This window comes from Bufo bufo, chromosome 2, assembly GCF_905171765.1.
Source record: "Bufo bufo chromosome 2, aBufBuf1.1, whole genome shotgun sequence".
Taxonomy (NCBI): domain Eukaryota; kingdom Metazoa; phylum Chordata; class Amphibia; order Anura; family Bufonidae; genus Bufo; species Bufo bufo.
The window spans coordinates 450,903,810-450,930,460 of record NC_053390.1 but is presented as its reverse complement, the minus strand read 5'-3'; the positions used below and the strand labels follow the sequence as shown (position 1 = coordinate 450,930,460).

The 26,651-nt window shown below is 47.9% G+C and overlaps 1 protein-coding gene and 1 long non-coding RNA gene across 3 annotated transcripts in view; one reads left to right on the top strand and one right to left on the bottom strand.

Moving 5' to 3' along the window:
- The window catches only part of LOC120989453, a 113,343-nt gene extending 106,214 nt beyond the window's left edge, over nucleotides 1-7,129 (bottom strand). The window contains exon 1 of the long non-coding RNA XR_005776264.1: nucleotides 7,019-7,129. This is a non-coding gene — a long non-coding RNA (uncharacterized LOC120989453). The remainder of the gene's footprint in view (nucleotides 1-7,018) is intronic.
- Nucleotides 6,505-16,302, top strand: LOC120989450 (cold-inducible RNA-binding protein B-like). 2 transcript variants are annotated; one of them, XM_040417558.1, is made up of 7 exons: nucleotides 6,505-6,603; nucleotides 7,021-7,128; nucleotides 7,770-7,878; nucleotides 10,144-10,268; nucleotides 10,362-10,452; nucleotides 10,703-10,767; nucleotides 16,197-16,302. In XM_040417558.1, the coding sequence occupies exons 2-7, from the start codon at nucleotides 7,029-7,031 to the stop codon at nucleotides 16,199-16,201; spliced, it is 495 nt and encodes a 164-aa protein (XP_040273492.1). In that variant the 5' UTR covers nucleotides 6,505-6,603; nucleotides 7,021-7,028; the 3' UTR covers nucleotides 16,202-16,302. The 2 variants fall into 2 exon arrangements, with proteins under 2 accessions (XP_040273492.1, XP_040273491.1); XM_040417557.1 differs by lacking the exon at nucleotides 16,197-16,302 and adding an exon at nucleotides 11,031-11,692 and having other exon boundaries at nucleotides 7,770-7,876; nucleotides 10,142-10,268.
- Nucleotides 16,303-26,651: the final 10,349 nt, after the last annotated feature.

Below are 26,651 nucleotides of genomic sequence, written 5' to 3'. Positions count from 1 at the left end.
AAAACAAAAAACATCTTCAAAGACCTCGTCTCCTTGAACGCCACAGAACTGCTCGTTTGGACTTTGCAAGAGAGAGCACCAAACATGGGACATTCAAAGGTGGAAGAAAGTTGTATTCTCTGATGAGAAAAAAATGTAACGTTACTGGCATGACAAGCAGATCCCACCTGAGATGTTTTCTACGCGCCACAGTGGAGGGGGCGCCATAATGGTCTGGGGGGCTTTTTCCTTCAGTGGAACAATGGAGCTTCAGGAAGTGCAGGGGCGTCAAACGGCCGCGGACTATGTCCAGATGTTGCAGAGAGCATTCCTCATGACTGAGGGCCCTCGTCTGTGGGGTAACAGGACAACGCTACAGTACACAATGCCCGCAGGACAAGGGAGGGACCAGGAGAATAACATCACTCTTTTGGCCCATCCTGCGTGTTCCCCTGATCTAAATCCAATTGAGAACCTTTGGGGATGGATGACAAGGGAAGTTTACAAAAATGGACAACAGTTCCAGACAGTAGATGGCCTTCGTGCGGCCGTCTTCACCACTTGGAGAAATGTTCCCACTCACCTCATGGAAACGCTTGCATCAAGCATGATAAACAATAACGGCGGAGCTACTCATTACTGAGCTCATGTTTGGAAGTTGGATTTCTGTTTTGGGGGGGGTTTAGTATTTTTTTGGAGGTGTGGTCCTAAACTTTTGATCAGCTGAAAAACAGCCTGTTTTAGTTTATTCGTTGTTTTCGTTACATTGAATGCTCAACAAATGTTTTGTCTCCCTCCCATTTCTTCTTGTTGCATGTTGAAGCTCCACTTGGAACCTTGTTAAGATCCAACCATGTAAAATAGGATTTTTTGCCATTTATCAAGTGGTCTTTTGATCAGGACTGTATATTTACGTTGGGTGGTCACAAAGGGGTTAAAGCATTGTACAGGGAGTCCCCTTGTAGCGGTAAATGCTGCTCCTAACTTACTTCGGCTCCGAGGAGCCCATACATTGTAAGGCTCCATTCACACGTCCGCAAAATGGGTCCGCATCCTTTCCGCAATTTTGCGGAATGGGTGCGGACCCATTCATTCTCTATGGGGACGGAATAGATGCGGACAGCACACAGTGTGCTGTCTGCAGCCGCAATTGCAGAGCGCAGCCCCGATTTTGGGTCCGCGGCTTCGCAAAAAGATAGAGCATGTCCTATTCTTGTCCACAGCTTGCGGACAAGAATAGGCATTTCTATGGGGGTGACGGGCTGGTGTGTTGCGGACCCGCAATTTGCAACACACCACGGACGTGTGAATGTAGCCTTAGACTGTACAGAGACGAATCACTGGACAGTATTATTCCCAAGTTTTGAATGAAGCATCTGAAGCTTCACTCAACACTGACCATTATTTACGTCTGCGTCCGTCTCTATGCACAGCTACAAGCGCCAAGAATACAGAACTGCAATAAAAAAAAAATATAAAAAAAAAAAAATAGAGAAATTAACATAAAAATATAGAATAAATTTTTTTGGGTTCAACAATAAGTTTTTATTAAAAACAGTAAAACCTGCAGCTTTCACTTCGACTTGTACAGTAGAAAATATATAAGAATAAATATCGGGTGCGGAGAAGATGAAAACCTGTTATTCTATTCAGTAAAACATGTGACATACAACGTGGCCCCCCAGATAGCAGCCTGCAAACAAAATCACACTGCGCCCCCCCCACATACCAAATCACACAGCAACCCTCCTGCATCCAATATTACAATGCCCCCCCCCTGCATACAATAATATACGGGGCCCCCGCCTGCATACAATAATATACGCCCCCCCCCCCTGCATACAATATTATACGGGCCCCCCCCCCCCCTTCCCACATACCAAATCACACAGCAACCCCCCTGCATCCAATATTACAATGCCCCCCCCCCTCATACAATAATATACGGGGCCCCCCCCTGCATACAATAATATAAGGGCGCCCCCCTGCATACAATAATATACGGGACCACCCCCCCTGCATACAATATTATACGGGGCCCCCCCCCCCCTTCCCACACGGCAGCCCCCCCCATCATACAATCCCACACCGTAGCCCCCCCATCCCACATGGCAGCCCCATCATAAGATCCCACACCATAGTCCCCCCCCCATGGCAGCCCCATCATACAATCTCATACGGCAGTCCCCCCCCCCCCCCATCCAATCCCACACCATAGTCCCCCCATCATACAATCTCACACGGCAGTCCCCCCATCGCAGCCCCCCTCTCACACCGTAGTCCCCCCCCATCATACAATCCCACACCATAGAGCCCCCCCATCATACAATCCCACACCATAGAGCCCCCCCCCCCATCATACAATCCCACACCATAGAGCCCCCCCCCCCCATCATACAATCCCACACCATAGAGCCCCCCCCCCATCATACAATCCCACACAGCAGCCCCCCCATCATCCAATCCCACACCATAGAGCCCCCCCCCCCATCATACAATCCCACACAGCAGCCCCCCCATCATCCAATCCCACACCATAGTCAAACCCATCATACAATCTCACACGGCAGCCCCCCCATCGCAGCCCCCCTCTCACATCGTAGTCCCCCCCCCACCCGGCAGCCCCCCCCTCACATCGTAGTCCCCCCCCCACCCGGCAGCCCCCCCCTCACATCGTAGTCCCCCCCCCCACCCGGCAGCCCCCCCCTCACATCGTAGTCCCCCCCCCCACCCGGCAGCCCCCCCCTCACATCGTAGTCCCCCCCCCCACCCGGCAGCCCCCCCCTCACATCGTAGTCCCCCCCCCACCCGGCAGCCCCCCCCTCACATCGTAGTCCCCCCCCCACCCGGCAGCCCCCCCCCCACATCGTAGTCCCCCCCCCCCCCGGCAGCCCCCCCCTCACATCATAGTCCCCCCCCCACCCGGCAGCCCCCCCCTCACATCATAGTCCCCCCCCCACCCGGCAGCCCCCCCCTCCTCACATCATAGTCCCCCCCCCACCCGGCAGCCCCCCCATCGCAGCCCCCCTCTCACATCGTAGTCCCCCCCCCACCCGGCAGCCCCCCCATCGCAGCCCCCCTCTCACATCGTAGTCCCCCCCCCCACCCGGCAGCCCCCCCCCCCTCACATCATAGTCCCCCCCCCCACCCGGCAGCCCCCCCATCGCAGCCCCCCTCTCACATCGTAGTCCCCCCCCCACCCGGCAGCCCCCCCATCGCAGCCCCCCTCTCACATCGTAGTCCCCCCCCCCCCCCGGCAGCCCCCCCCTCCTCACATCATAGTCCCCCCCCCACCCGGCAGCCCCCCCATCGCAGCCCCCCTCTCACATCGTAGTCCCCCCCCCCCCCGGCAGCCCCCCCCTCACATCGTAGTCCCCCCCCCCACCCGGCAGCCCCCCTCTCACATCGTAGTCCCCCCCCCCACCCGGCAGCCCCCCCCTCACATCGTAGTCCCCCCCCCCCCCCGCAGCCCCCCCCCCCCATCGTAGTCCCCCCCCCCACCCGGCAGCCCCCCCCTCACATCGTAGTCCCCCCCCCCCACCCGGCAGCCCCCCCCTCACATCGTAGTCCCCCCCCCACCCGGCAGCCCCCCCCTCACATCGTAGTCCCCCCCCCACCCGGCAGCCCCCCCCTCACATCGTAGTCCCCCCCCCCCCCCCGGCAGCCCCCCCCTCACATCATAGTCCCCCCCCCACCCGGCAGCCCCCCCCCCCCCTCATAGTCCCCCCCCCCACCCGGCAGCCCCCCCCTCACATCATAGTCCCCCCCCCACCCGGCAGCCCCCCCCTCCTCACATCATAGTCCCCCCCCCACCCGGCAGCCCCCCCCTCGCAGCCCCCCTCTCACATCGTAGTCCCCCCCCCACCCGGCAGCCCCCCCATCGCAGCCCCCCTCTCACATCGTAGTCCCCCCCCCCACCCGGCAGCCCCCCTCTCACATCATAGTCCCCCCCCCACCGCAGCCCCCCTCTCACATCATAGTCCCCCCCCCACCCGGCAGCCCCCCCATCGCAGCCCCCCTCTCACATAGTCCCCCCCCCCACCCGGCAGCCCCCCCCATCATACAATCCCACACCATAGAGCCCCCCCCCCATCATACAATCCCACACGGCAGCCCCCCCCATCATACAATCCCACACCATAGAGCCCCCCCCCATCATACAATCCCACACGGCAGCCCCCCCATCATACAATCCCACACGGCAGCCCCCCCATCATACAATCCCACACGGCAGCCCCCCCATCATACAATCCCACACGGCAGCCCCCCCATCATACAATCCCACACGGCAGCCCCCCCATCATACAATCCCACACGGCAGCCCCCCCATCATACAATCCCACACGGCAGCCCCCCCATCATACAATCCCACACGGCAGCCCCCCCCATCATACAATCCCACACGGCAGCCCCCCCCATCATACAATCCCACACGGCAGCCCCCCCATCATACAATCCCACACGGCAGCCCCCCCATCATACAATCCCACACGGCAGCCCCCCCATCATACAATCCCACACGGCAGCCCCCCCATCATACAATCCCACACGGCAGCCCCCCCATCATACAATCCCACACGGCAGCCCCCCCATCATACAATCCCACACGGCAGCCCCCCCATCATACAATCCCACACGGCAGCCCCCCCATCATACAATCCCACACGGCAGCCCCCCCATCATACAATCTCACACGGCAGTCCCCCCCATCCAATCCCACACCATAGTCCCCCCCATCATACAATCCCACACGGCAGTCTCCCCCCCCCCATGGCAGCCCCCCTCTCACACCGTAGTCCCCCCCCCCCATCATACAATCCCACACGGCAGCCCCCCCATCATACAATCCCACACGGCAGTCTCCCCCCCCCCCATCGCAGCCCCCCTCTCACACCGTAGTCCCCCCCCCCCATCATACAATCCCACACGGCGGCCCCCCCATCATACAATCCCACACCGTAGCCCCCCCCATCATACAATCTCACACCGTAGCCCCCCCATCCCACATGGCAGCCCCATCATAAGATCCCACACCATAGTCCCCCCCCCCATGGCAGCCCCATCATACAATCTCATACGGCAGTCCCCCCCCCCCCCATCCAATCCCACACCATAGTCCCCCCCATCATCCAATCCCACACCATAGTCCCCCCCATCATACAATCCCACACCATAGAGCCCCCCCCCCATCATACAATCCCACACCATAGAGCCCCCCCCCATATCATACAATCCCACACCATAGAGCCCCCCCCCATATACAATCCCACACCATAGAGCCCCCCCCCATCATACAATCCCACACCATAGAGCCCCCCCCCCATATCATACAATCCCACACCATAGAGCCCCCCCCCCATCATACAATTCCACACCATAGAGCCCCCCCCCCCATCATACAATTCCACACCATAGAGCCCCCCATCATACAATCCCACAGGACAGTCCCCCCTCACAGAATTGTCAGCCCCCTCCACAGGCTTCACATGTACGGCTCTCAGGCAGACACTCTCCCCTGTCAGTGCTAAAGACGCTGGTGCGCAGAGCAGCCATGCCTAACCTTCCTACTGTAATGGTAGCAGCACTGAAATAGAAGCGCGCGCTGGCTGCCGACCCACGTGACCTAGAAAGGTCACGTGATAGTGTGACGTCAGAAGGTCCGTTTCGTGTCTGGAGTTTAGTCGCTACCGTGAAGCCAGTGGCCACCAAAATTGAATGAACATGTGTGTGATCTCCATTCACTTATATGGGAGCACTCTCAGCTATTTTCATAACTCCCATAGTGTTAAATAAAGGGCGGCTGTGCTTACTGTCTTTTACTTTGGGGGCCTCTTCTGGAGATACCAGTGGGTCTCAGAGGGGGGACATGACATTGGTGTCTGCCATGTGGACACCCGTAACTAGATATCATGCAACTGCTATAATTAATAAAATAACCCAAAAGGCACGGGTGCACCGCAGTTTTTGCCGTGACTCGTAATATACATACATGCATTACGTTATAAGCCTTTGCCAGGAAAAGCCGTCTGTGCAACAAACACGCGTCTCTTAAAGCAGCCGCCATTTTGAGAGCTCACGCGAAGACGAGTGAAGGAAGACGCGCTTTTTCCCCACTATTGTCGTTATTTACGGTTACCTTATTAATAGGACGTGATTTGGCGCGTCAAGCCTGTAACAAACCCGCTCTAATAGCATTTATTTCAGAAATAAACTACGCCACAGTGAATTCTACAGTAAACCTAAAATGGCGCCGACACGCCGCCTCCGTGCTCGTCAGTAATGGCGGCAAATGCACTCCCCTCCCCCCCAACTTTCCCGCCTTTCTGTGGTATAATGCAGGACAAGAAACCGGCCGTTAGTGGGCCTTTTAATATAAACGTGTCATCAAAGGTGGTTTCGTACACAGTTATATTTACATACAGCCTAAAAGAAAGGTAGCATTGCGGAAGACTAGACTACACATCTTCAAAACCCCGCTTTAGCTACTTGGTACAGTCCGTCGCGTTAATGAATAATACATGAGGAGGGCGGAGTAATTCCGGGTATAAAAGAACAGGTAGCTGGGGCGTTGCGCATTCTGGGTTTCTGATTTGGAAGAAGTTCATATCGTGAGAACCTGCAAAGGTAAGGAATTAGCAGTGTATAGCTAGTGAATGTGCGCTTTGCTAGGTTTGTGTTCGATTGATTTCATATAATATATATATAATTTTTTTTAGACAACGTGTTGTTTCTTATGTTATATGATACATTTTTAACGGGTATTTGTGTAGAGAGCCTTTTGTACTTTGGTTTCTAGAGGCAAAGATGTCGTTTTCTGTACCTAACATCTATAATGCGTCAGTGAGGTTGATTTCAGTCTGTCCTTTCCTGCTCCACGGCGCCATTTTCAGCTTCTTTGTTGCAAGCTGTAGGGTGATGGCGCCTGCCCACGTGGCGGCGGCCATTTTGTGGTTCTCTGCAGGATTCTCCTAGCAGCCCAGACATTTTAGGCGCTGCTTCCCTCCGTTCTATATCCGCTCTAACTCTTCTGTATTGTGACAGAACTCATCATGTCTGACGAAGGAAAGCTTTTTGTCGGTGGCCTGAGCTTCGATACAGATGAAAAGAACTTGGAAACTGTGTTCTGCAAATACGGACAAATCTCAGAAGGTAATTCATTGAAAATCACTATTGATGCTTGAGTCTGACAAGACAACATTCTTTCGGTAGGGGTAATGTTACATTTAAAATAAAAGGTGCCCCCCCCTAGTCCATGAGACTTTTCTTGTACCATAAAATCTGCAATGCTTCCACAGTTACAATGCTGACCCATCTTGTATTGGAGTTGAAGTGAAAATGCTCCACTATTCCATGTCCATAACTCTTTGGTCTCACATGGGTGCCCTTTGGCGTTGAATGAGAAATTTAAATGGTGATGCACTTGTTAGCATGGCCCTGCATGGAGTGCCCTTCATCTGCATTATTATAATTACCTTATACCTTACAGGAATTTTAAACAAATCTATTATATAAGGAACCAGTATGAAAAGGCACTGTGGTTATTTGGGAAGTGTAAATTGATGTGTTTTTACTTCGCCTTTGTCAGCTGGTGCTGCAGGTTTTACCCCTGAAGTTAAACCTTCATGATGCAAAGGTTGAAAGCAGTGGGGGAGTCATAGCAAAAAAAGCCAATTTTATTTGCATTGCCAGTTTTCTCCTGTTTAGGCACATGTAACAGACATGCTCCTATGATTCTTGACTCATACACTTTCTCCCCCCCCCCCCCCCCCCCCATCTTTCCCTTTGTCCAGTGGTGGTTGTGAAGGACCGTGAGACAAAGAGGTCCAGGGGCTTTGGGTTTGTCACATTCGAGAACCCTGATGACGCAAAGGATGCCATGGAAGCAATGAATGGAAAGGTAAGATCTGGTAGTGAAAAAAATGGTTCCCAGTAATGGGCTCAGTTCAGAACTGATCAGTTTGTATTATCTTTAACATAACTAAGACGGATTCGTCATGAACACTATTGAAAGTCAATGGAGGACAGATCTGTTTTCTATTGTCAAGTGAAAACTCCTCCGCCCCCATTGTCTTGCATTGTGTCAGAACAGATCAGTTTGGCTCAGTTTCATCAGATGGGCTCAAACTCTGCAAGCAGCATTTTGGGGTCTGTCTCCAAAGTGGAATGGAGACTGAACTGATGCATTCTGAATAGAAAAGGATCCGCTTAGAATGCAAACTGATCTGTTTCGGACCACTTGTGAGAACCCTGAATGGATCTCCCAAATGGAAAGCCAAAACGCGAGTGTGAAAGTAGATTAACTCTTCTGGTCCTGGTGTTAAATATAGCTGCACAACATTTCACTAACAATAGAGCTGATAAATGGGGATCATTCTAAATTAGTGGTATTATACCTATTATAAATGCAAAAATAGAAGCTTTGTGCATATTTTTGATCAAACATGTGTCGGGCCCATCTACCAGGCATCAAGGTGGCTTCCACAGTTTGGTACCTAATACTAATATAACGCCTCTTGGATTTGCCTAAGCCTACAACTTTCAGTGCAGTTGTAGGAGCCAGCTACATTTAGAATGATTCCCATTTCTCAGCTCTATTTTTTTGCATGTGAAATATTGTGCAGCAATTTTAGCAACAATGTTTGACTGATATGAACCTGTCATTAGTAATGTATTAGTCTAAATTTTCTTGTAGGAGTTAAATATTTAATACCTGGCACTGTATGGAATTAATAGATGTTGGGGTGTATTTTTTTTTTTTTCCTTCTCTCCCCTTTTCAGATGTGCTGCTGCAACCCCGCTGTGCTCCTTTTCACTTTTGCCGCCCTATATGCTAATAAAGTAATGTTGGTACAGGGATATGGCAGGCGTCTCCTCCTTGGCTGTTAGCTGGCCAATTGTAACGGAGTGTCACAGCCAGGGAGGAGGTGAGCTTTTTTTTTATTCTCCCTGGCTGTGACACGGTCTGTTGTGATTGGACAGCTCACAGCCAGGGGGAAGGGGGGTGCCTTTTGAGAAACACTGCCATCTCCTCTGCCCTGTACCAATGCTACAAATTAGCATATGGGGGGGTGGGCACAGCTGGGGAATGAAGCAGCTGTCCCCACAGCCAGGACTCTGCATAGTGATAATTTCACAGCTCTAGAATAAGTCATATAAAAAAGGTTGTAGCTGTTGGAAATGGTGATTCAAAGGCTATTTTTGGTAAAGCCAAGTAACTATAGAACCTGGGTATTGCCATGATCATATTAACCCACAGGCTAAAGGTCCATTCACATGTCCATAGTGTATTGTGGGTCTGCAATACACCTGGCTGGCACCCCCATAGAACCGCCTATTGTCTGTCCCCCTCCTCGGAGCCACGCTCAAACTGATCCAGATTCATTCTACGGATGTGTTAATGGACCTTAAAGGGATTCTGTCACCAGGTTTCACCCCCTCCAGATAACCATATTTTTATGTTCAGGGAGCTTTAACCATTCCTAATGTGGTCTTATAAATGTAATCTGTAGGCTCCTTTTGCTAAAAATACACTATTACTAACCTGTCAATCATAAAAATAAGGCGCCTAAGGGGATGTAAATGGCTCCAAGCTGCCACCCACACCTGCTGCCGTTCGTGCCCAGCACTGCCTCATAATCTTCTGTGATGCCTCCTGCTCTCCTTCCCTCCTCCTACTGTGACGTCTCCTGCTCTCCCTCCCTCCTCCTACTGCTCTCCCTCCTCCTGCTGTAACATCGCAATGTTACAGCAGGGGGAGGAGGGAGAGCAGGAGATGTCACAATAGGAGTGGGGAGGGAGAGGAGAACAGATTACATTTATAAGACCACATTAGGAATGGTTAAAGCTCCCTGAACATAACCATATTTGTATCTGGAGGGGGTGAAACCTGGTGACAGAATCCCTTTAAGGGTGTCACTCTTGTGGTGGGAAAATGCATTCTTCCAAAAACTTGTAGCTATAGTACACAGATTCTCTGACCAATCACTGCTCAGATTGCCATGCACAATTTTCTGTTATACACAGCAACTATTGGTTACATAATCTGTTCTAATACATGTTGAGGCAAGGTAACTGCTATGAAAGCTCAGCAAATGCCTCGTGGTGCCATGTTTGCATAGTTAGTTTTAATCGTAGTATTCTGACGCGTTCTTCTTGGTTTCAGTCTGTTGATGGAAGACAGATCCGTGTAGATCAGGCTGGAAAGTCTTCAGGTGACAGACGTGGAGGTTATAGAGGAGGATCATCTGGAGGGCGAGGATTTTACCGTGGTGGTGGAGGCAGAGGACGTGGTATGTAATGCATTCTCATAAAATTGAGCTCTTTTGTATGTGTTGGACACAACTACCAACATGATAGTAAGCATGTTAAACTTTCTTGGCTAGGTGGAGACAGAGGCTATGGAGGAGGCAGCCGATTTGACAGCGGCGGCAGGAGTGGTGGTTATAGTGGTGGATCCAGAGACTACTATGGAAGGTAAGATAAGAACTAAAGGATCTCCACATTAAAGGGGTTGGTCGGCATAATTTATAAACCTGCTCTCCATAAGCTACAGGGCCTGTTTTGGTCACAGGAAGCTGTAGCCTCACTAGTCACATGTGCGTGGAGCATCTTAAAAAGTGAGGCATTTAACACTATGCTGCTTGCCACTTTTTTATAATTATGCTGGACAACCCCCTTTATTACTGTATTTGATTCTATAGTAATGTTTGTTTTCTATTTAAAGTCAAAGGAGTCAAAGTTATGGTGATCGTTCAGGGGGATCCTACAGAGACAGCTATGACAGCTACAGTAAGTAACTTCAAGACAGGGTTTGGGGTGTTCTTTTGGTCAATGGGCTAAATATCTTTCTGGCGGAGTGTACATATTTGGCTACTAGCCTTGTTCAGCCACCCACTTATTGAATATAGGGGCTGCCTGATATCTGATGCATATGTTCTTGGTGCTGTAGTAGTCAATCTGCATGGGGTGGGTTTAGACATGTAGTGTAGGGTTATAATGTTCTGACCTGTGCTTCAAGTGACATTACAACTGTGCCTGCTTCTTGTCCTCAGCTGCAAACGACTAAAACTCCTGACTCAAGATCATCCTTCCAGTGGCTGTATTTATAAAGATTTTTGGAGCTTCGCAGAACAGTTAATGTGTAGTCTTTTGAATTGTGTTCACTTTTTATACCAGTTTGTTAAATTCTCCTGACAGCCTCACTGGTAGTACATAGAACAGTTTTATTTCAGTTAAAACATTCATGTTTCGGTTTTGCTGTTCTATTGGGCTGCTCAGATGGGAGCTCCTTGTTGCTACAAGTTGGCAGGTTCATGCCTCAGTGACAGACCAATTCCTGCTCAGGAAGAGTAGAGCTATTGCTTTAGCAGAACTGTTAATGTACAAGCTCTACTCTGCACCATGATCTGTTTTTGATCACTTTACCTTCCACATGTAGTGAAGGGACTGAGACCCTGGAATTTTTTTTTTTTTTTGCATGTAACTCTGAACGAATCCTTTAGTATAACAAGGTTGGGTACAGCGAGGGTGTGTTGTAAATGTCTGAACCTCCTTGATATATCTAAAGTACACTAATTTAATATCAGTTCTTGAGAAAATGATTTTTTTTTTTTCTGAGCGAAATGCAACTATTGTAACCAATTTGGCTAAAGAATTGTATTTTTTACTTTCATTTGGCTTCACGAAGCCTATTAAAAGACCGTCTGAAAAGAAACGCCGCTCTTGACACTTACCTTCTGCACAACACTGGCTAGGTAGATGTCATACAGTTGGGTGCCAGTTTTCCACACCTGAATAGCTAGTGTAATATAAAGTATGGTGGAGTAATGCCATGGGGTTGGCCTTAGTTCCAGTGAAGGGAGATCTTAATGCTTCAGCATACTAAGACCTTTTGTGGGCTTCTAACGTAGTGGGGAAAAGTTGAGCAAGGTCCTTCTCTTTTCCTGCATGACTGCCCCAGTGCAGAGTTCCCTAAAGGCATGGCTGGGGTGTATGATGTTGAAGAACCTATGGCATGTAAAAGTCTTAACCCAAACACCTTTTGGATGAGCCAGGCCCTCCCGTCAAGCATTAGTTTTTAACTTCCCAGGTGCTGTTCTGGATGAATGGGCTAAACATCCCACACTCTAAAATCTTGTAGAAAGTATAGAACTGTTTTGGCTGCAGTGTGGGTATAAACTCCATATTAATGCCTATGGGATGACCTAAACTGTTTGTCCATTTAGTTTGTATTTACTAAAAAAAAATTACCCCCTCCCCTCCAGAGATTTCTATGGGTCTCATGTAATCTGATTCTTCAAGTTGGAAGTCTCTCAAGGCTGACTTGGCAGAGAATGTTTACATGGAGAGAGGAGTATTTCTCAAATCATATTGCAAAGTTTTATATTCAAATTGGGGGACAGTCACCAGCTGACTGGTGCTTGGCTTGCTGACCACCTTTCAGTATATTGGACACCTCAGTTATTTGCTTGTTTCTTTTACTCAATTTGGAAAATACAATTCACTCAATATAATTCATAAAAATTATTTCTGTGATCCCAGTCCTATAAATGCAAAGCTCACGTATATAAACCACTTATGTGGTTGGTGCTGTTTCAATAATCACTCAAGGTTGGATTTGCTATTTTATAGTGCTAGCACATTTTGTCTGCCGGCGTTTTCATTGGTTTATAACAATGTAATGTGGCAGAAAGCTTCAGATTTAAGATGTTCAAAAAAACATAACACTTATATAGTCCACTTGTTACTGTAGCAGAAAACATGGTTAGTTTGAGCCAAAAGTCAAATGTCTCGAGTAACTCATCTGGCATTTAGTATTGACACTCACTTTCTACTGCCTTTTGACACTATGGGCCAGATTTATCATTGGCTCAAGTCAAAATGGAGTGAAAGTTGCAAATTTCTGCGCAATCGCTAAAACTGCAAAAATTGCGACTTATTGGTCCATGTGTGGGAGTGTTTCTTATGTAAATACATCTCTAGACAGGTTTACTATTGCTCAATTTTTTGTTACTTTAAATTGTTGCAATTTCACTCCAGTGAGGACCATGCTTATCTATAGAAAATGTGACTTTTGTAAAGACGTGTGACTTGTGAAGCGGCTTACTGAAGGATAAACTGCTACCGTCAAACCACACTTATCACAGTATTAAAGGACCATTAATAAATCTGACTTGGCCAAAAGTGACTTTGGACATATGTAAAAGTGGAATAAGATGTAAGTAATGATCTGGTCCTATGTCTTACTGAACCGGCTTATTCGCGGCTGACTGAAGCCCTATATGACAAAATAGGTACCGCATAAAGGTGGCATGCAGGCAGCAAGCGCCAAATGAACACATTGAGGGCTTCATTGGCTATTTGGATACATCTGCCACACATTGCCAAACAGATTGTGACCATCTAATCTACTCACTAACTGAACCGTTGACCAGCAGCTTCATTACAACTGAACTGTTTCTATTAACATCTCAAACAGTAACTATCGGCTAAATTTTAAGCTAATCTACTGATTACATGAGAAGACATTTGACTTTTGGCTCAGACTATGGGTACATTCACCCGACCGTATGTTTTGTGGTCCCCAAATTGCGAATCCGCAAAACACTGCCGGCCATGTGAATGTAGCCGGCCCCATGATAGAAATGCCTATTCTTGTCCAATTGCGGACAAGAATAGGACATACGCTTTATCTTTTTTTGCTGGGCCGAGGAACGGATGCAGACAGCACAATCTTTTGCGGCCCTATTAAAATGAATGGGTCTGCGCCCGTTCTGCAAAATTGCACAACTGATGCGGAGCCAAAAATACGGTTGTGTGAATGTACCCTAACCATGTGTTTTCTGCTACAGTAACAAATGGACTATATAAGTGTTTTATGAACATCTTAATTCTGAAGCTTTCTGCCACATTACAGCGTTATAAACTAACAATGGGAACGCCAGCAGACAATGGGCCAGATTTTTCATTAGCTCAGGTCAGAATAATGGAGTGGAAAAGTCCCAAACGCTAAAACTGCGCCCAAATTTGCGACTCTGCTCTGCACTATGCTTGCCAGTTTTCTGAAAGTGGGCGTGTTTTCTTATGTAAATGAATCTCTAGACAGATTTACTATTGGGACTATTTAAAAAGTCGCAATTTCACTCCAGTGAGGACCATGCTTATCTTATGAGACTTTTTAATACAACATGCGACTTCGTAAAGACGCGCGACTTTTGTAAAGCCGTTTACTGAGGGATAAACTGCTAACGTCAAACCACATTTATTACAGTCTTAAAGGGCAGATCATAAATCTGATTTGACTAAAACTGACTTTAGCCATATGTTAAAGTGGAGTGAGCTGTCAGTCATGATAAATCTGGCCCAATGTGCTTCCAGGTTGTGTTTCACCAATAGCACTATAAAATTATATCAAATCTGACCTTAAGTGATTATTAAAACGGCACCAACCGCATTAACAGTTTTTATTATATGCGTGATCTGCATTTTATAGGGCTGGGATTACTGACTTTTTTTTTATTTTTTGTGTATTCTAAACTGAGTAAAGACTCATGCAAATAACTGAGCCCCAGCCTATTTGTGTTTGTCCAAAGTTTTTATATTCACCTATACTAGTGCATAGTGTAAGTAGTGACCAGGTTTCTGAAATTGCTTAGGAAACTTAATTGGAAACTTTTTTTTTTTTTTTTTTTTTTTTTTTGCTTATCTGTACATGTTAAGAGGATTGAAAGTCTCATCTAGGACCACTGCTAATGAAGTGTGTAAATGTTCTAATGCAATAAATGGCTGATGTGCAGGAGCTGACCATATATTGATTCCCTGCAATATTTGGGCTTCTACTACAGATAGTGCTGCTTTTAGGCAAAAGGTTGGCACTGAAAATTCCATTATGAACCCACCAAATAAGTCTGGGAATAGTTCCAGGGACTGAAGCTCACTGATTAGTGATGTTGGTATAACAGTGTCTAGCATAGTATTTCAAACCTTGACTCATGTCTTCAAGGGGTTGTATGAGATGATTGAATTCAGACACCCTGAGTGCTGTAAAATATACAAAAGTGGTGCCTCTTGCTCTGTTGCAGTTCTCTGCATTGATGATCCGGTCTTCCTGCTGTTAATGCTGTACATCATACTGATTTATGAGTATGGCATAGAACTGTTGAGGCCAATTGCTGTCCAATATTATACTGATGAGGATGCTGGCTGTTGTAAATGTAGGACTGGGCTGTCAGTGTAGAGAACAGTGCTCGAGAAAGGCAAGTATATCACTAACTGCATTCAAGGGCATAATTTAGATTTTTAAATGGACCTATAACCTCCCCTGAATAACTTGGCAACTACTGTGTGCTTAGTGAAGATATTCTAGCATATCACTGAAGCCACACATGCAATAACTAGCAGTTTTGCTTAACATTGTCTATGGAAAGCAGTGCAGAATAATGTGGTCCACCTGTACATAGAGTATGTATCAAGTTGTTCTAAAGCAGCAAATGAGTTGTGCTAGTGTGGATGAGATGCCCCTGCAAGATGTCAGACATATCTGACCAGGCACGGATATAAGCTCCAGGAAAGCTGCATTTGTATGGTTCTTGTGACAGCCTTTTTAAACCAATAATGAATAAACTGCTAAGAGGTCCAGATGCTCTCCATTGGGTAGAATTATAAATGTTAGAACAATTCTGTTACCTTCTGAGAATCTCCTGCTAGAATACAGGACTCTGCAGTTTCCTTGAAGAAGTCAAGTGTTGTGCATCCTATGAAGCCTGGTGAAAGCTGCTCTTGGCTAGTTCCTTTGTGGAATTAGTCGGTATCTTGAGGTAACTCTTTTGCTCATGTCCACATACCCGTATCTTGCGTTCATGTGCTTGTGAAACCTCCATTTAGCCTTTTAATGAAACCTTTGGTACTACTGTGCTACTGACAATGTCTGGAAGTCTGGCCACTGCCCATTAGCCAGAATTTACTGGCAAACTGCTTGTTACTTTTTAATTTTTTAATTTTTTTTTACATAATTATTTTTTAATTTCCCCCCTCCCCCCCCCCCCCCCCCCCCCCCCCCCCCCCATGTCACTTTTCTTTCTGCTGTCCCTTTCACCTTTGGGACCCAGTCATCCTGTAGGCTGCAATCCAAATATAAATGTCTGCCCAGTTGTAAGAATGCATCAACCATACCTTGGGTTACTTCAAAGCTCACAGACTTCATATATTCTGTTTTCTAGGATGAAGCAGGTGACCAATCATTAGACATTACCTTTGGTGGTTAGCTTCCTGGCTGTGAGTTTGGGATTTTTGCAGCTGTAATTTCCAGGTAGGTTATGTTCTAGGGTTCATGTGTTACTTACCACACGGGCTGTAACTTTTTTTTTTTTTTGTTACACATCAAAATGACACTGCAAGAGAATGTATATGTAGCCTTGTATGCATATATTGGAACATCGTGACTTACCTAGCTGTGATCCTTTAACAGTTTTTCTTTTTTTTAATCCATAGGTGCATCAGATGAGCGTTTTGAAGAGTTACTGTAAATAAAGTTTATTTTAAGAATTTGGCTTGTGTTTTTACCGTGTATTGGGGGAGCAGGAGGCAGTGCAAATGAGTTTCTTAATGACAGCAGCTAGATACAGTTGACCAAGCTGTAAGGGACTCTGCATGCTACAAGGTTGGCTTTCAAATTATAGCATAGATTCCTCTTGTGGTTTTGTAGGGATCAGCTACATGTCCACTGATGCATGCAAATAACCTTTGGCCAGATTATCACCAAACCCTCCCTATGCTAGGTTTTTAAACTACATTTTGGCTTTAGTTACTACAGTTATGTGATGCTCACCCTATCCATAGAAAAGGAAATTATTATTGGATCAGTGGGGGGGTCCTACCATTGGACCTCATTAGAGCCCTGTACCCCATAGAGTCCCCAGAAATGAGCAGGGTTGCCCATAGCAAAGAGTGAGTGCTCAGCTGTCTACTGTGTAATTGGTAGGGATCAAGCAGTAGGGCCTCCACTGATGCAATAGTTATCTGCTACCCACAAGATTTTTTATTTTTTTGGAGTATTCTTAATCGGTGCTTGGCAGCAAATCGTGTTTAATATTGATCTGCTGTTGATAAACCAATACACAGTATGGGGACGAGCAATGGCATAGCCATTGTTCCACCCCATGCTGTTGAGATCGCTCCATGTTATAGCAGCAGTTTCCTCCATTAGCAAGCTTTGTCAGGAGGGGAACGCTTCCCTCCGGACAATAGCTTGCTAATCTGCCTGTGTAATACAGGCTTTAGTTCCCTTTCAGTATGTCTTCAGTGTGGGAAGAACATACTCAATGCAGATGTTGTCCTTGGTCAGATTTGAACCTAAGATGGATTGTAACTAGTCTTGAGTAAATCAACCTTTGGATCGTAGATTTGAAGTCTATTTATTCTCTGTACAGCATGAAATCGTATGGGCTGTGCATCGGCAAAATTCCTAGTGTCTCGAGACTTGAGTGAATTAACTTGGTATCCTATCTTTCTTTTAAAACTGAATCCAAAGTTGGGTTTGGTGCCAGCAGATACCTTGGTACCAAACCTGACTTTGGACTCCTAATTTAATTCACTGAAGTCTCATGTGAATTCAGTTGACAAAGTTCATATGTGGAGCCCATACAGTTTAAGGCTACTTTCACACTTGCGTTCGGAGCGGATCCGTCTGGTGTCAGCACAGATGGATCTGCTCCTATAATGCAAACTATGGGATCTGTTCAGAATGGACCCGTCTGCATTATATTTAATAAAAAATTCTAAGTGTGAAAGTTAGTCAGACGGATCCATCCAGACTTTGCATTAAAAGTCAATGGGGTACGGATCCGTTTGAAATTGTCAACTTCAAATGGATCCGTCCCCATTGACTTAGATTGTAAGTCTGGACGGATCCGTTTGGCTCCGCACGGCCAGGCTGACACCCGAACGCTGCAAGCTGCGTTCGGGTGTCCACCTGCTGAGCGGAACGGAGGCCAAACGGTGCCAGACTGAGGCATTCTGAGCGGATCCGCATCCACTCAGAATGCATTGGGGCTGTACAGTTCCGTTCGGGGCTGCTTGTGAGAGCCTACAAGCGGAACTCCGAACGCAAGTGTGAAAGTAGCCTAATACTGTAAGGAGACCAGCATTAGTCATAAATTTGCGTTGATTATTAGGGGTGCACCGAAATAAATTCCGGTCCGAAACCGAAAATTCAGGATGCCCTTGACCCGAAACTGCCTTTTTGCCCAAATACTTTTAAAATATATATTTTTTTAAATGATTTTATTCTTTTTCATGAATTTAATAAATCATATCGCCGTATTTTTCGCCCTATAAGACGCACCGGCCCATAAGACGCACATAGGTTTTTGGGGAGGAAAATAAGAATTTTTTTTTTAAACCAAAAGGTGTGCTGTGTGTTTGGTGGGTTCGGAACTAATGGTGGTCTGTGGATGGCACTATTACTGGGGATCTGTGGATGACGGACACTGTTATGGGGGGATCTGTGGCTGGCACTGTTACGGGGGGTGGGGGAATCTGTGGCTGGCACTTACAGGAGGGGATCTGCGGATGGCACTGTTATGGGCTGGGGGAGGCACTGTTATATATGTGCCATCCACAGACCCCCCCCCCCCCCCTCCCCCCATAACAGTGACATCCACAGATCGCCCCCGCCGCCAGTATACAAATATAAGATGTTCATTTATTGTTTATTAAACATGCCCCTCAGTCCTATTACTACCTTACATCCTAATCGCTTCTGTAGAATTCAGGCAGCCGAAGCCGGGCGGCCGGCGCGTCCCACTGACGGCACTTGCCTGCGCCGCCGGCTTCATTCAGGCACATGACAAGAGTTACGCTGCCGCCCACCTGGCCTGCCTGAATTCTACAGATGCGATTAGGATGTAAGGTAGTAATAGGACTGAGGGGGCATGTTTAATAACCAATAAATGAATATGACATCTTATATTAGTATACCGGCGGGGCTATACTACACTGACTGCACCGCCCTGCCGCTATTACCAGCCCCCCAGATCCTCCTCCCAGTCCCTCCCCGAGTCCCCGCTCGCTCCTACATCGCAGCTTGCGATTTAAAACGGCAAGCATTCGCCCCATAAGACGCAGGGGCATTTCTCCCCCATTTTGGGGGAAGAAAAAGTGCGTTCTTATGGGGCAAAAAATACGTGGGTGGGTGACAAATCCCAAACCCCATATTTTCTGCCGGTATGTACCAATATCGGCCGAAATGGATTAGGCCCATTTTCGGCCGCTGGAATTTTGGTGCACCCCTATTGATTATTGAAATCTTTGAAACCAAGTCTCTCACCAAAATGAATCCTCTTCCTCCAGTGTCCTGGGGGTAGGGAAAGAAGCAGATGCTTTTTTTGAAATTTGTACCTAAGAGCCAGAGGTGTCAAGATATGGGCTCCTTGTTACTCTTTGTTGCCCTTTCTTCCCCCTTTTACCCTTTCCCTAGCCCTTGTTTTTGTTTTATCATTTTATTTGTACTCATTATCTTGAACCCCTATGTTGGGGGATTATAAGACTTGTACAAATCTTTTTTTGTCATTGTAAGCAGACTCGCATACAAATTTTTGGTTTGTTTATTCCTTTTTTTAAAACAAAATAAAATGTTTTAAAAAAGAGAACTGTAGCTGGCAGAGGACTCTGCCCGACTCCATCCTGCTCGAGTAGAATGGTGCTAAAACAACCAATTTTTTTTTTTGGTCACCTTGCCCCATTAAGTGTAATAATGAATAATCAAAAAATGGTACCAATAAAAACGTCAACTCTTCCTGCAAAAAATGAGCCCCTGCACAAGACTATCGGCAGAAGAAAATGGCATTCAGAAAATGGAGACAAACTTTTTTTTTTTTTCAAAAGTGCTTTATTCAAAACAAAGTAGACCTATTTGATATCATTGCGTCCGTAACAACCTGCTCTATAAAATAGCATGCTCTACCCTGTCAGATGAATGTTGTAAAAAATAGTGCCAAAACAGCCTTTTTTTTAATCTTGCCTCACAAAAAATGTAATATAGAGCAATTAAAAATCATATGTACCCCAAAATAGTACCTAATTAAACTGGCACTTTATCCCCTAGTTTCCAAAATTGGGTCTCTTTTTAGTAGTTTCTACTGTAAGGGTGCATCAGCAGGGCTTCAAATGGGACATGGCATCTAAAAACCAGTTCAGCAAAATCTGCCTTCCAAAAACCATATGGCGTTTCTTTTCTTCTGTGCCCTTACATCAGTTTATGACCATATGTGGGGTGTTTATGTAAACCGCAGAACCAGGGTAATAAGTTTTGTTTGGCTGTTAACCCTGTATTAAAGAAAAAAATGGATTAAAATGGAAAATCTGCCAAATAAGTGAAATTTAGAAATTTCATCTCCATTTTCCTTTAATTCTTGTAAAGTATTGCTTCTAAAATTCTAAGCGTTCTAACATTCCAAACAAATAAAATGACATTTACAAAATGATGCTACATAAAGTAGACATGGGTGGTGATAACTTTAAAACGCTTTGACTTATCCAGGCCATTCAGAGATTGTTTTTTCGTCACATATTGTACTTCGACACTGGTAAAATGAAGTCAAAAAAATTCATTTTTATTCCAAGTTTCAATTTCTCTCTGTCAATAATACATAGTAATACCTCCAAAAATAGTTATTACTTTACATTCCCTATATGTCTACTTTATGTTTGGATCATTTTGGGAATTTACATTTTAGTTTTTGGGGACGTTACAGGGCTTGGAAGTTTAGGGGCAAATCTTGAAACTTCTCGCCCATTCCATTGGGGGAAACAGACCATGGGTATAGCTTATTTTTTTTGTTTTGTTTTCTTTATTTTCTAGTTGTGAGTATTCTATCACTATAGGAAGCCTGTAGTGGTGCTAATGTGTTCCAGCTGTGGATACGTGTTAGGGACATGCCTATGATGTCACTGGTCCGCAGTGTGAAAGACCCAGTGGGTATTTGGGTCTGTCACTCCTGCATGTATCCAAAGGAAAAACGACTACAGACAATATAACCTAGTCTGTGAAGTTTAATGCCGTTGCCCCTTGTCCACACTTTCAGTGTTTAAAGCCCATTTCAGCCTCTAAAATATTTTCCCCCTGCATCCTGACGGCGGGCGCCATTTTTGGAGCCGGGGTCTGCCTTAATGTTTTGTGTGCGATGATTTTTTTTTTTTTTTGTGACGCGACTGGGGCTCTTCCACTTTGCCTCAGCGCTTCTCCACGCTTGGCTGCTACTCCAGCTCCTCATAGGTCACAGGACAGATAGTGTCCCGCAAAACTGTAGGAGACCCTGACTCCGGGATTGCTGCTGTCATGCCAGGCCTGGGGCCCCCCAAAAATCTAAAGCGACACCTCAGGTCCCACAGGGATCCTGTAAGGTATGCTGCTTGCCACTATTGTTTACAGGCTCCTGTGACTCTTGCCCTGCCTCGGGACAGGATCATCCACCTCCTCCTCCCCCTGCATCAAACCAGCCCAGTCCCTCCTCCGCCCCTTCGGAGCCCTCCTGGGACTCTGCCATAGCTCTGTCCCAAGTCTTGCGTGCGGCTATGGCCTTTATGGAGCGCCTCGGATCCACCGCCTGCGATGCCTGTGGTTAGCGCCCCCCCACAGAGGACGCTCGACCGTTAAGAGGCAGTGTGCGCAGCAGCATCCCTCCTCGGATGACTGCTTCTCCCCCTTCTTTCAGCCTCTCCCCTTCGCGGGGACTGCAAGTCTGAAGGGGAAAGGTCTGGCTTGGACGAGGACTCGGAACCCTCGCCTAAGCTCTCCACCATGGGGCAGACTTGGTCACGGCGGTCCGTGACACCTTTGACATACAGGGGGGGGGGGGGGGGGACATCCTTCTAGCAGCCAGGAATTCCCCTTTTTCCACTCCAGAAGGGGTGACTCACCAGAGGCAGTGACATTCCCCATTCATGGGAGTCGCCAAGGTCCTTTCTAAGGCTTGGGAGCGCCCTAATCACCGTTTTTTCTGCCACAAGGTGCATGGATACTCTGTATCCTTTCCCGGCAGATAATGCGCAGCAGTGGTCTCCTCCTATGGTCGACTCGCTGGTGGCCAGATTGGCTAAGAATTCGGCAATACTAGTCCTGGACGTGTTCTCCCTACAGGACTCCGTTGATAGGCATTTGGACTCTTTCCAAAGCCATCTTCACTCTGGCAGGCATTGGTCTGCGGCCTGCTTTTGCCTCGGCCTGGGTAGCCAGGGTGCTTTCGGTGTGGTTGCAGCGCCATCATCAGGACCTCGCAGAGCAGGATACCTCTGCGGACACCCTGAGCTTTGCCCTCCAGATGTCCCTTCTCGGGTTCCGGGTGATCCGGCCCGAGCCTCGGCCATTTTACAAGTGGTCTCTTCCCTTCTGGTCCGGGAAGTAGTTGCCCCAGTTCCTCTGGAGGAACAGGGTTCTACTCAAATCTGTTTTTGGTGCCAAAGAAGGAGGGATCTGTACGTCTGGTCCTAGACCTGAAGCTCTTTAACAAGTCCCGTCGGGGGCGGAGGTTCCAGATGGAATCCCTCCGCTCCGTTATTGCTTCTCTTCTTCCAGGGGAGTTCCTCGCGTCAGTGGACATCCGGGACTCCTATCAGCATGTCCCTATCGCAGAATCTCACCACAAATTCCTGCGCTTTCGCCATTGGCGGCCATCATTATCTCTGGTTGCCCTACCTGGACGACATACTGATAAAGGCTCCCTCTTGTCCCCAGGCCGAAGACAGCGTCCGTTCACTGTTCAGACTATGCAGCAGTTCGGCTGGCTGATCAGCTTCCCGAAGTCCTCTCTCCAACCTGCCCAGAGGGTGACCTTCCTGGGGATGATTCTGGACACCACTGCAGCCCGGGTATTCCTTCCGGATTACAAGTTGGATGCGGGAGTCGGTGTCTCGCCTTCTGCATCTCCATCAGGGAGTGCATGCAGGTTCTGGGGCTTATAGTGGCCTCCTTCGAGGCTGTTCCCTTTGCCCAGTTTCACACTCTGCCTCTGCGACAGGCGATCCTGTCCTTCTGGGACAGGACATCGAGGAGTCTCGACTCTCAGATCCGCCTACCGCCTCGGGTTCGCATGGGACTCCCGTGGTGGCTGTCCCCTCAGAATCTGGTTTCAGGGAGATCCTTCCTCCCAATCTCTGATGCTAGTCTCCGGGGTTGGGGTGGCTTTTTCCGGGCTTGGACGGTTCAGAGGGTGGGTCAGAAGTGGAAGCCCGCCTTCCGATCAACATACTGGAGCTCGGAGTAATTTTTCTCTGTCTCATTGGACCCCCCTCCTAGCGGGCCTCCTGGTAAGGGTCCAGTCGGACAATGCCACAGCTGTGGCCTACATCAATCTTCAGGGCGGAACCCGCAGCCGGACAGGTGATGCAAGAGGTGAAAAGGATCCTCCAGTGGGCGGAAGCTCATGTTCCAATATGATCTGCATTGTACATCCCAGGGGTCGAAAACTGGACGGCAGACTCTCAGCCGCAACAGGGTGGATCCGGGAGAGTGGTCTCTGCATCAGGACGTATTCGAGGACGTCTGACGTCGACCTGATGGCGCCTAGGTTCCCACGTTCCTGGCCCGAACTCGGGATCCTGAGGCGTACGGGGTGGACGCTCTGGTGTCGCCATGGCGAGACTTCGCGCTCCTCTATGTCTTCCCACCACTGCCTCACTCCCAAAGGTTCTTCACAGGGTCACAGCGGCGGAAGGGATCCCGACCATAATCATCGCCCCCGATTGGCCTCGCCGTGCCTGGTTCTCGGAAGGCACTCGGATGCTGGCAGACATTCCCTGGCCTCTTCCTCTCAGGGAGGACCTGCTGTCTCAAGGACCGCTCTTCCACCGGATTTTACAGCTGCTTCGTTTAACGGCGTGGCTGTTGTGACCTCCATCTTGAAGTAGAGGGGCTACTCAGACTCTGTTGTGAAGTCCATGATAAGAGCCAGTAGACCAGCTTCCTCCCGGATATACTATCGAACCTGGAAGGCCTTTCTTGCCTTTTTGCGAGAAGTTAGGTGTTTTTTCAATTCGTTTCTCCGTTCACGTGATCCTCTCTTCTCTCCAGTCGGGTCTTGAGATGGGAATGTCCCTGAGCTCTCTAAAGGGTCAGGTCTCTGCTCTGGCCATTTTCTTTCAGCAGTCTCTGTCTCTGCTCGGTCCGCTGAGGACTTCCTACTGGGGGTGGCGCATTCGGTCCTTCCGTGTGTCCCTCCCCTGCCCCCCTGGGATCTGAAACTGGTTCCGTCTTCTCTGCAGGCTGCTCCTTTTGAGCCCCTGAGGGACATTTCCCTGAGTCTTCTCACCTGGAAGGTGGTCTTTTGGTGGCCATCACCTCTTTCTGGAGGGTATCGGAGCTGGGCGCCCTTTCCTCCAAGGGACCCTTTTTGGCCTTCCGTAAGGATAGGGTGGTACTGCGCCAAGTCCCTTCTTTTTTGCCCCGCTCCGGCGAACCCCAAGGAGCGTGCTCTCCATTCTCTGGATGTTGTCCGTGCTTTGCGGGTGTACCTGCTGGACTCCTTTTTTGTGGTTCCTGAGGGGCCTCGTGAGGGTCTGGCGGCTTCAAAGGTCACTGTGGCTCGGTGGATTCGGTCAACTATTACCATGGCCTATTGGTCCCAGGGTAGGGTTTCCCCTATTGGGGGTTACCGCGCACTCCAACAGGGCAGTGGGGGCCTCCTGGGCTAAGCGCAATCGAGCCTCTACATCACAACTTTGTAAGGCGGCCACCTGGTTGTCCTTACATACCTTTACCAAGTTCTACCAGCCGCACTCTCTGGCGTCGGCTGATGCTGCCCTAGGACGCAAGGTATTGCAGGCTGTGGTTCCTGTTTAACCGTTGGACGTTTACCTCCTGGAGGTGTTGGTCTTCCCACCCCATGGACTGCTCTAGGACGTCCCATGGTCTGTGTCCCCCAATGGAATGGGTGAGAAAAGGAGATTTTTTATTTTTTTTTGTCAAACTCACCTGTAAAATCTTCTCGTCTTTTCCATTGGGGGACACAGCTCCCACCCATTCTTGTCTGTTACAGGAGGGGTTGGTTCTATTCTATTGGGACCTTTATAGTTTACGGGCCTGATGGTGGTATTTCTTGGTTCTGATTTCTTTATTAATATTTTGGTTTTTGTCTCCTCCTCCTGCTTTTGCACGCACTGAGGTCCTCTTGTTGGAGCATGGGGGTATAGCCAGTGGAGGAGGAGCTGTTTTTTCTTATTTGCATAGTGTCTCCTCCTAGTGTTGGCTTAAGCTATACCCATGGTCTGTGTCCCCCAATGGAAAAGACGAGAAAAAGATTCTACAGGTGAGTTTCACAAAAATCTTTTTTCTGAAATTTTCAAAAACCCAATTTTTAGGGACCAGTTCAGGTCTGAAGTCACTTTGTGAGGCTTGCATAATAGAAACCACCCAAAAGTTACCCCATTCTAGAAACTATTCAAAACTGATTTTACAAACGTCGTTAACCCTTTAGGTGTTCCACAAGAGTTAATGGCAAATGGAGATAAAATTTCAGAATTTTGATTTTTTTTTTGGCAAATTTTCCATTTTTTGCAGTAACAAAACAAGGGTTAACAGCCAAACAAAATGCTATATTTATTGCCCCGATTCTGTAGTTTGCAGAAACACCCCATATGTGGCTGTAAACTACTGTACGGGCACACGGTAGGGCGTAGCGGGAAAGGTGCACCGTGTGGTTTTTGGAAGGCAGATTTTGCTGAACTGGTTTATTTACACCATGTCCCATTTGAAGTCCCCCTGATGCACCCCTAGAGTAGAAACTCCATAAAAGTGACCCCATTTTGGAAACTACAGGATAAAGGTGGCAGTTTTGTTGGGACTATTTTTAGGTTACATATGATTTTTGGTTGCTCTATATTACATTTTTGTGAGGCAAGGTTACCAAAAATAGAAATTTCATCTCCATTTGCCATAAACTGTTGAACACCTAAAAGGTTAAAGTTTGTAAAATCAGTTTTGAATACCTTGAGGGGTGTAGTTTCTTAGATGTGGTCGCTTTTATGGAGTTTCTACTCTATGGGTACATCAGGGGGGCTTCAAATGGGACATGGTGCCAAACAAAAAAGGCCATCAAAATCTGCCTTCCAGAAACCATACGTTTCTTTCCTTCTGCGCCCTGCCGTTTGGTCATACAGCAGTTTACGAACACATATGGGGTGTTTCTGTAAACTGCAAGATAATAAAAAAAATTCTGGGAAAAAAAATATTCAAATGGAAAATTTGCCTAAAAATTGCTGTTTTGCCACCTCTTTTATTTAATTTTCCCCCGCCTTCTCAGGAAACAACTGCTGATCCACAATCCTGCTCTTCAGAGGGACAGGAAACAACTGTGAGATCAGCCCATAAAAGGCCCCCTCCCTCTTACCTCTCCAGTTGTTTCTTGTCCCTCTGAAGAGCAGGATTGTGGATCAGCATTGCGCAGGGCCTTATTGGTTTGTACTCCCGGTTTACTGGAGGGTGGGGCAGGTGATGAAAAACCCTCCTTCCTCTCTGTGTAAATCTGGCGCGTCGGTAACCCCGGGCTTTCCATCCTGCGTTTCAGAGGGACCGGCGGATCTGTGGTAAGGGGACTGTGCTTGGGCCGGAGCACGCTCCCATCTGCTTCCTGACCTGCCGCAATGACGTCAGAGTATGGGCGTTGCCACGCTGGGGGCGGGAT

Excerpts from the sequence above, each read along its gene's own strand:
- LOC120989450 (XM_040417557.1), top strand. The coding sequence starts at position 7,029 with ATGTCTGACGAAGGAAAGCTTTTTGTCGGTGGCCTGAGCTTCGATACA. Across the intron at positions 7,877-10,141 it reads TGGAAGCAATGAATGGAAAG|TCTGTTGATGGAAGACAGAT; the intron begins GTAAGATCTGGT and ends TCTTGGTTTCAG. Across the intron at positions 10,269-10,361 it reads TGGTGGAGGCAGAGGACGTG|GTGGAGACAGAGGCTATGGA; the intron begins GTATGTAATGCA and ends TTTCTTGGCTAG.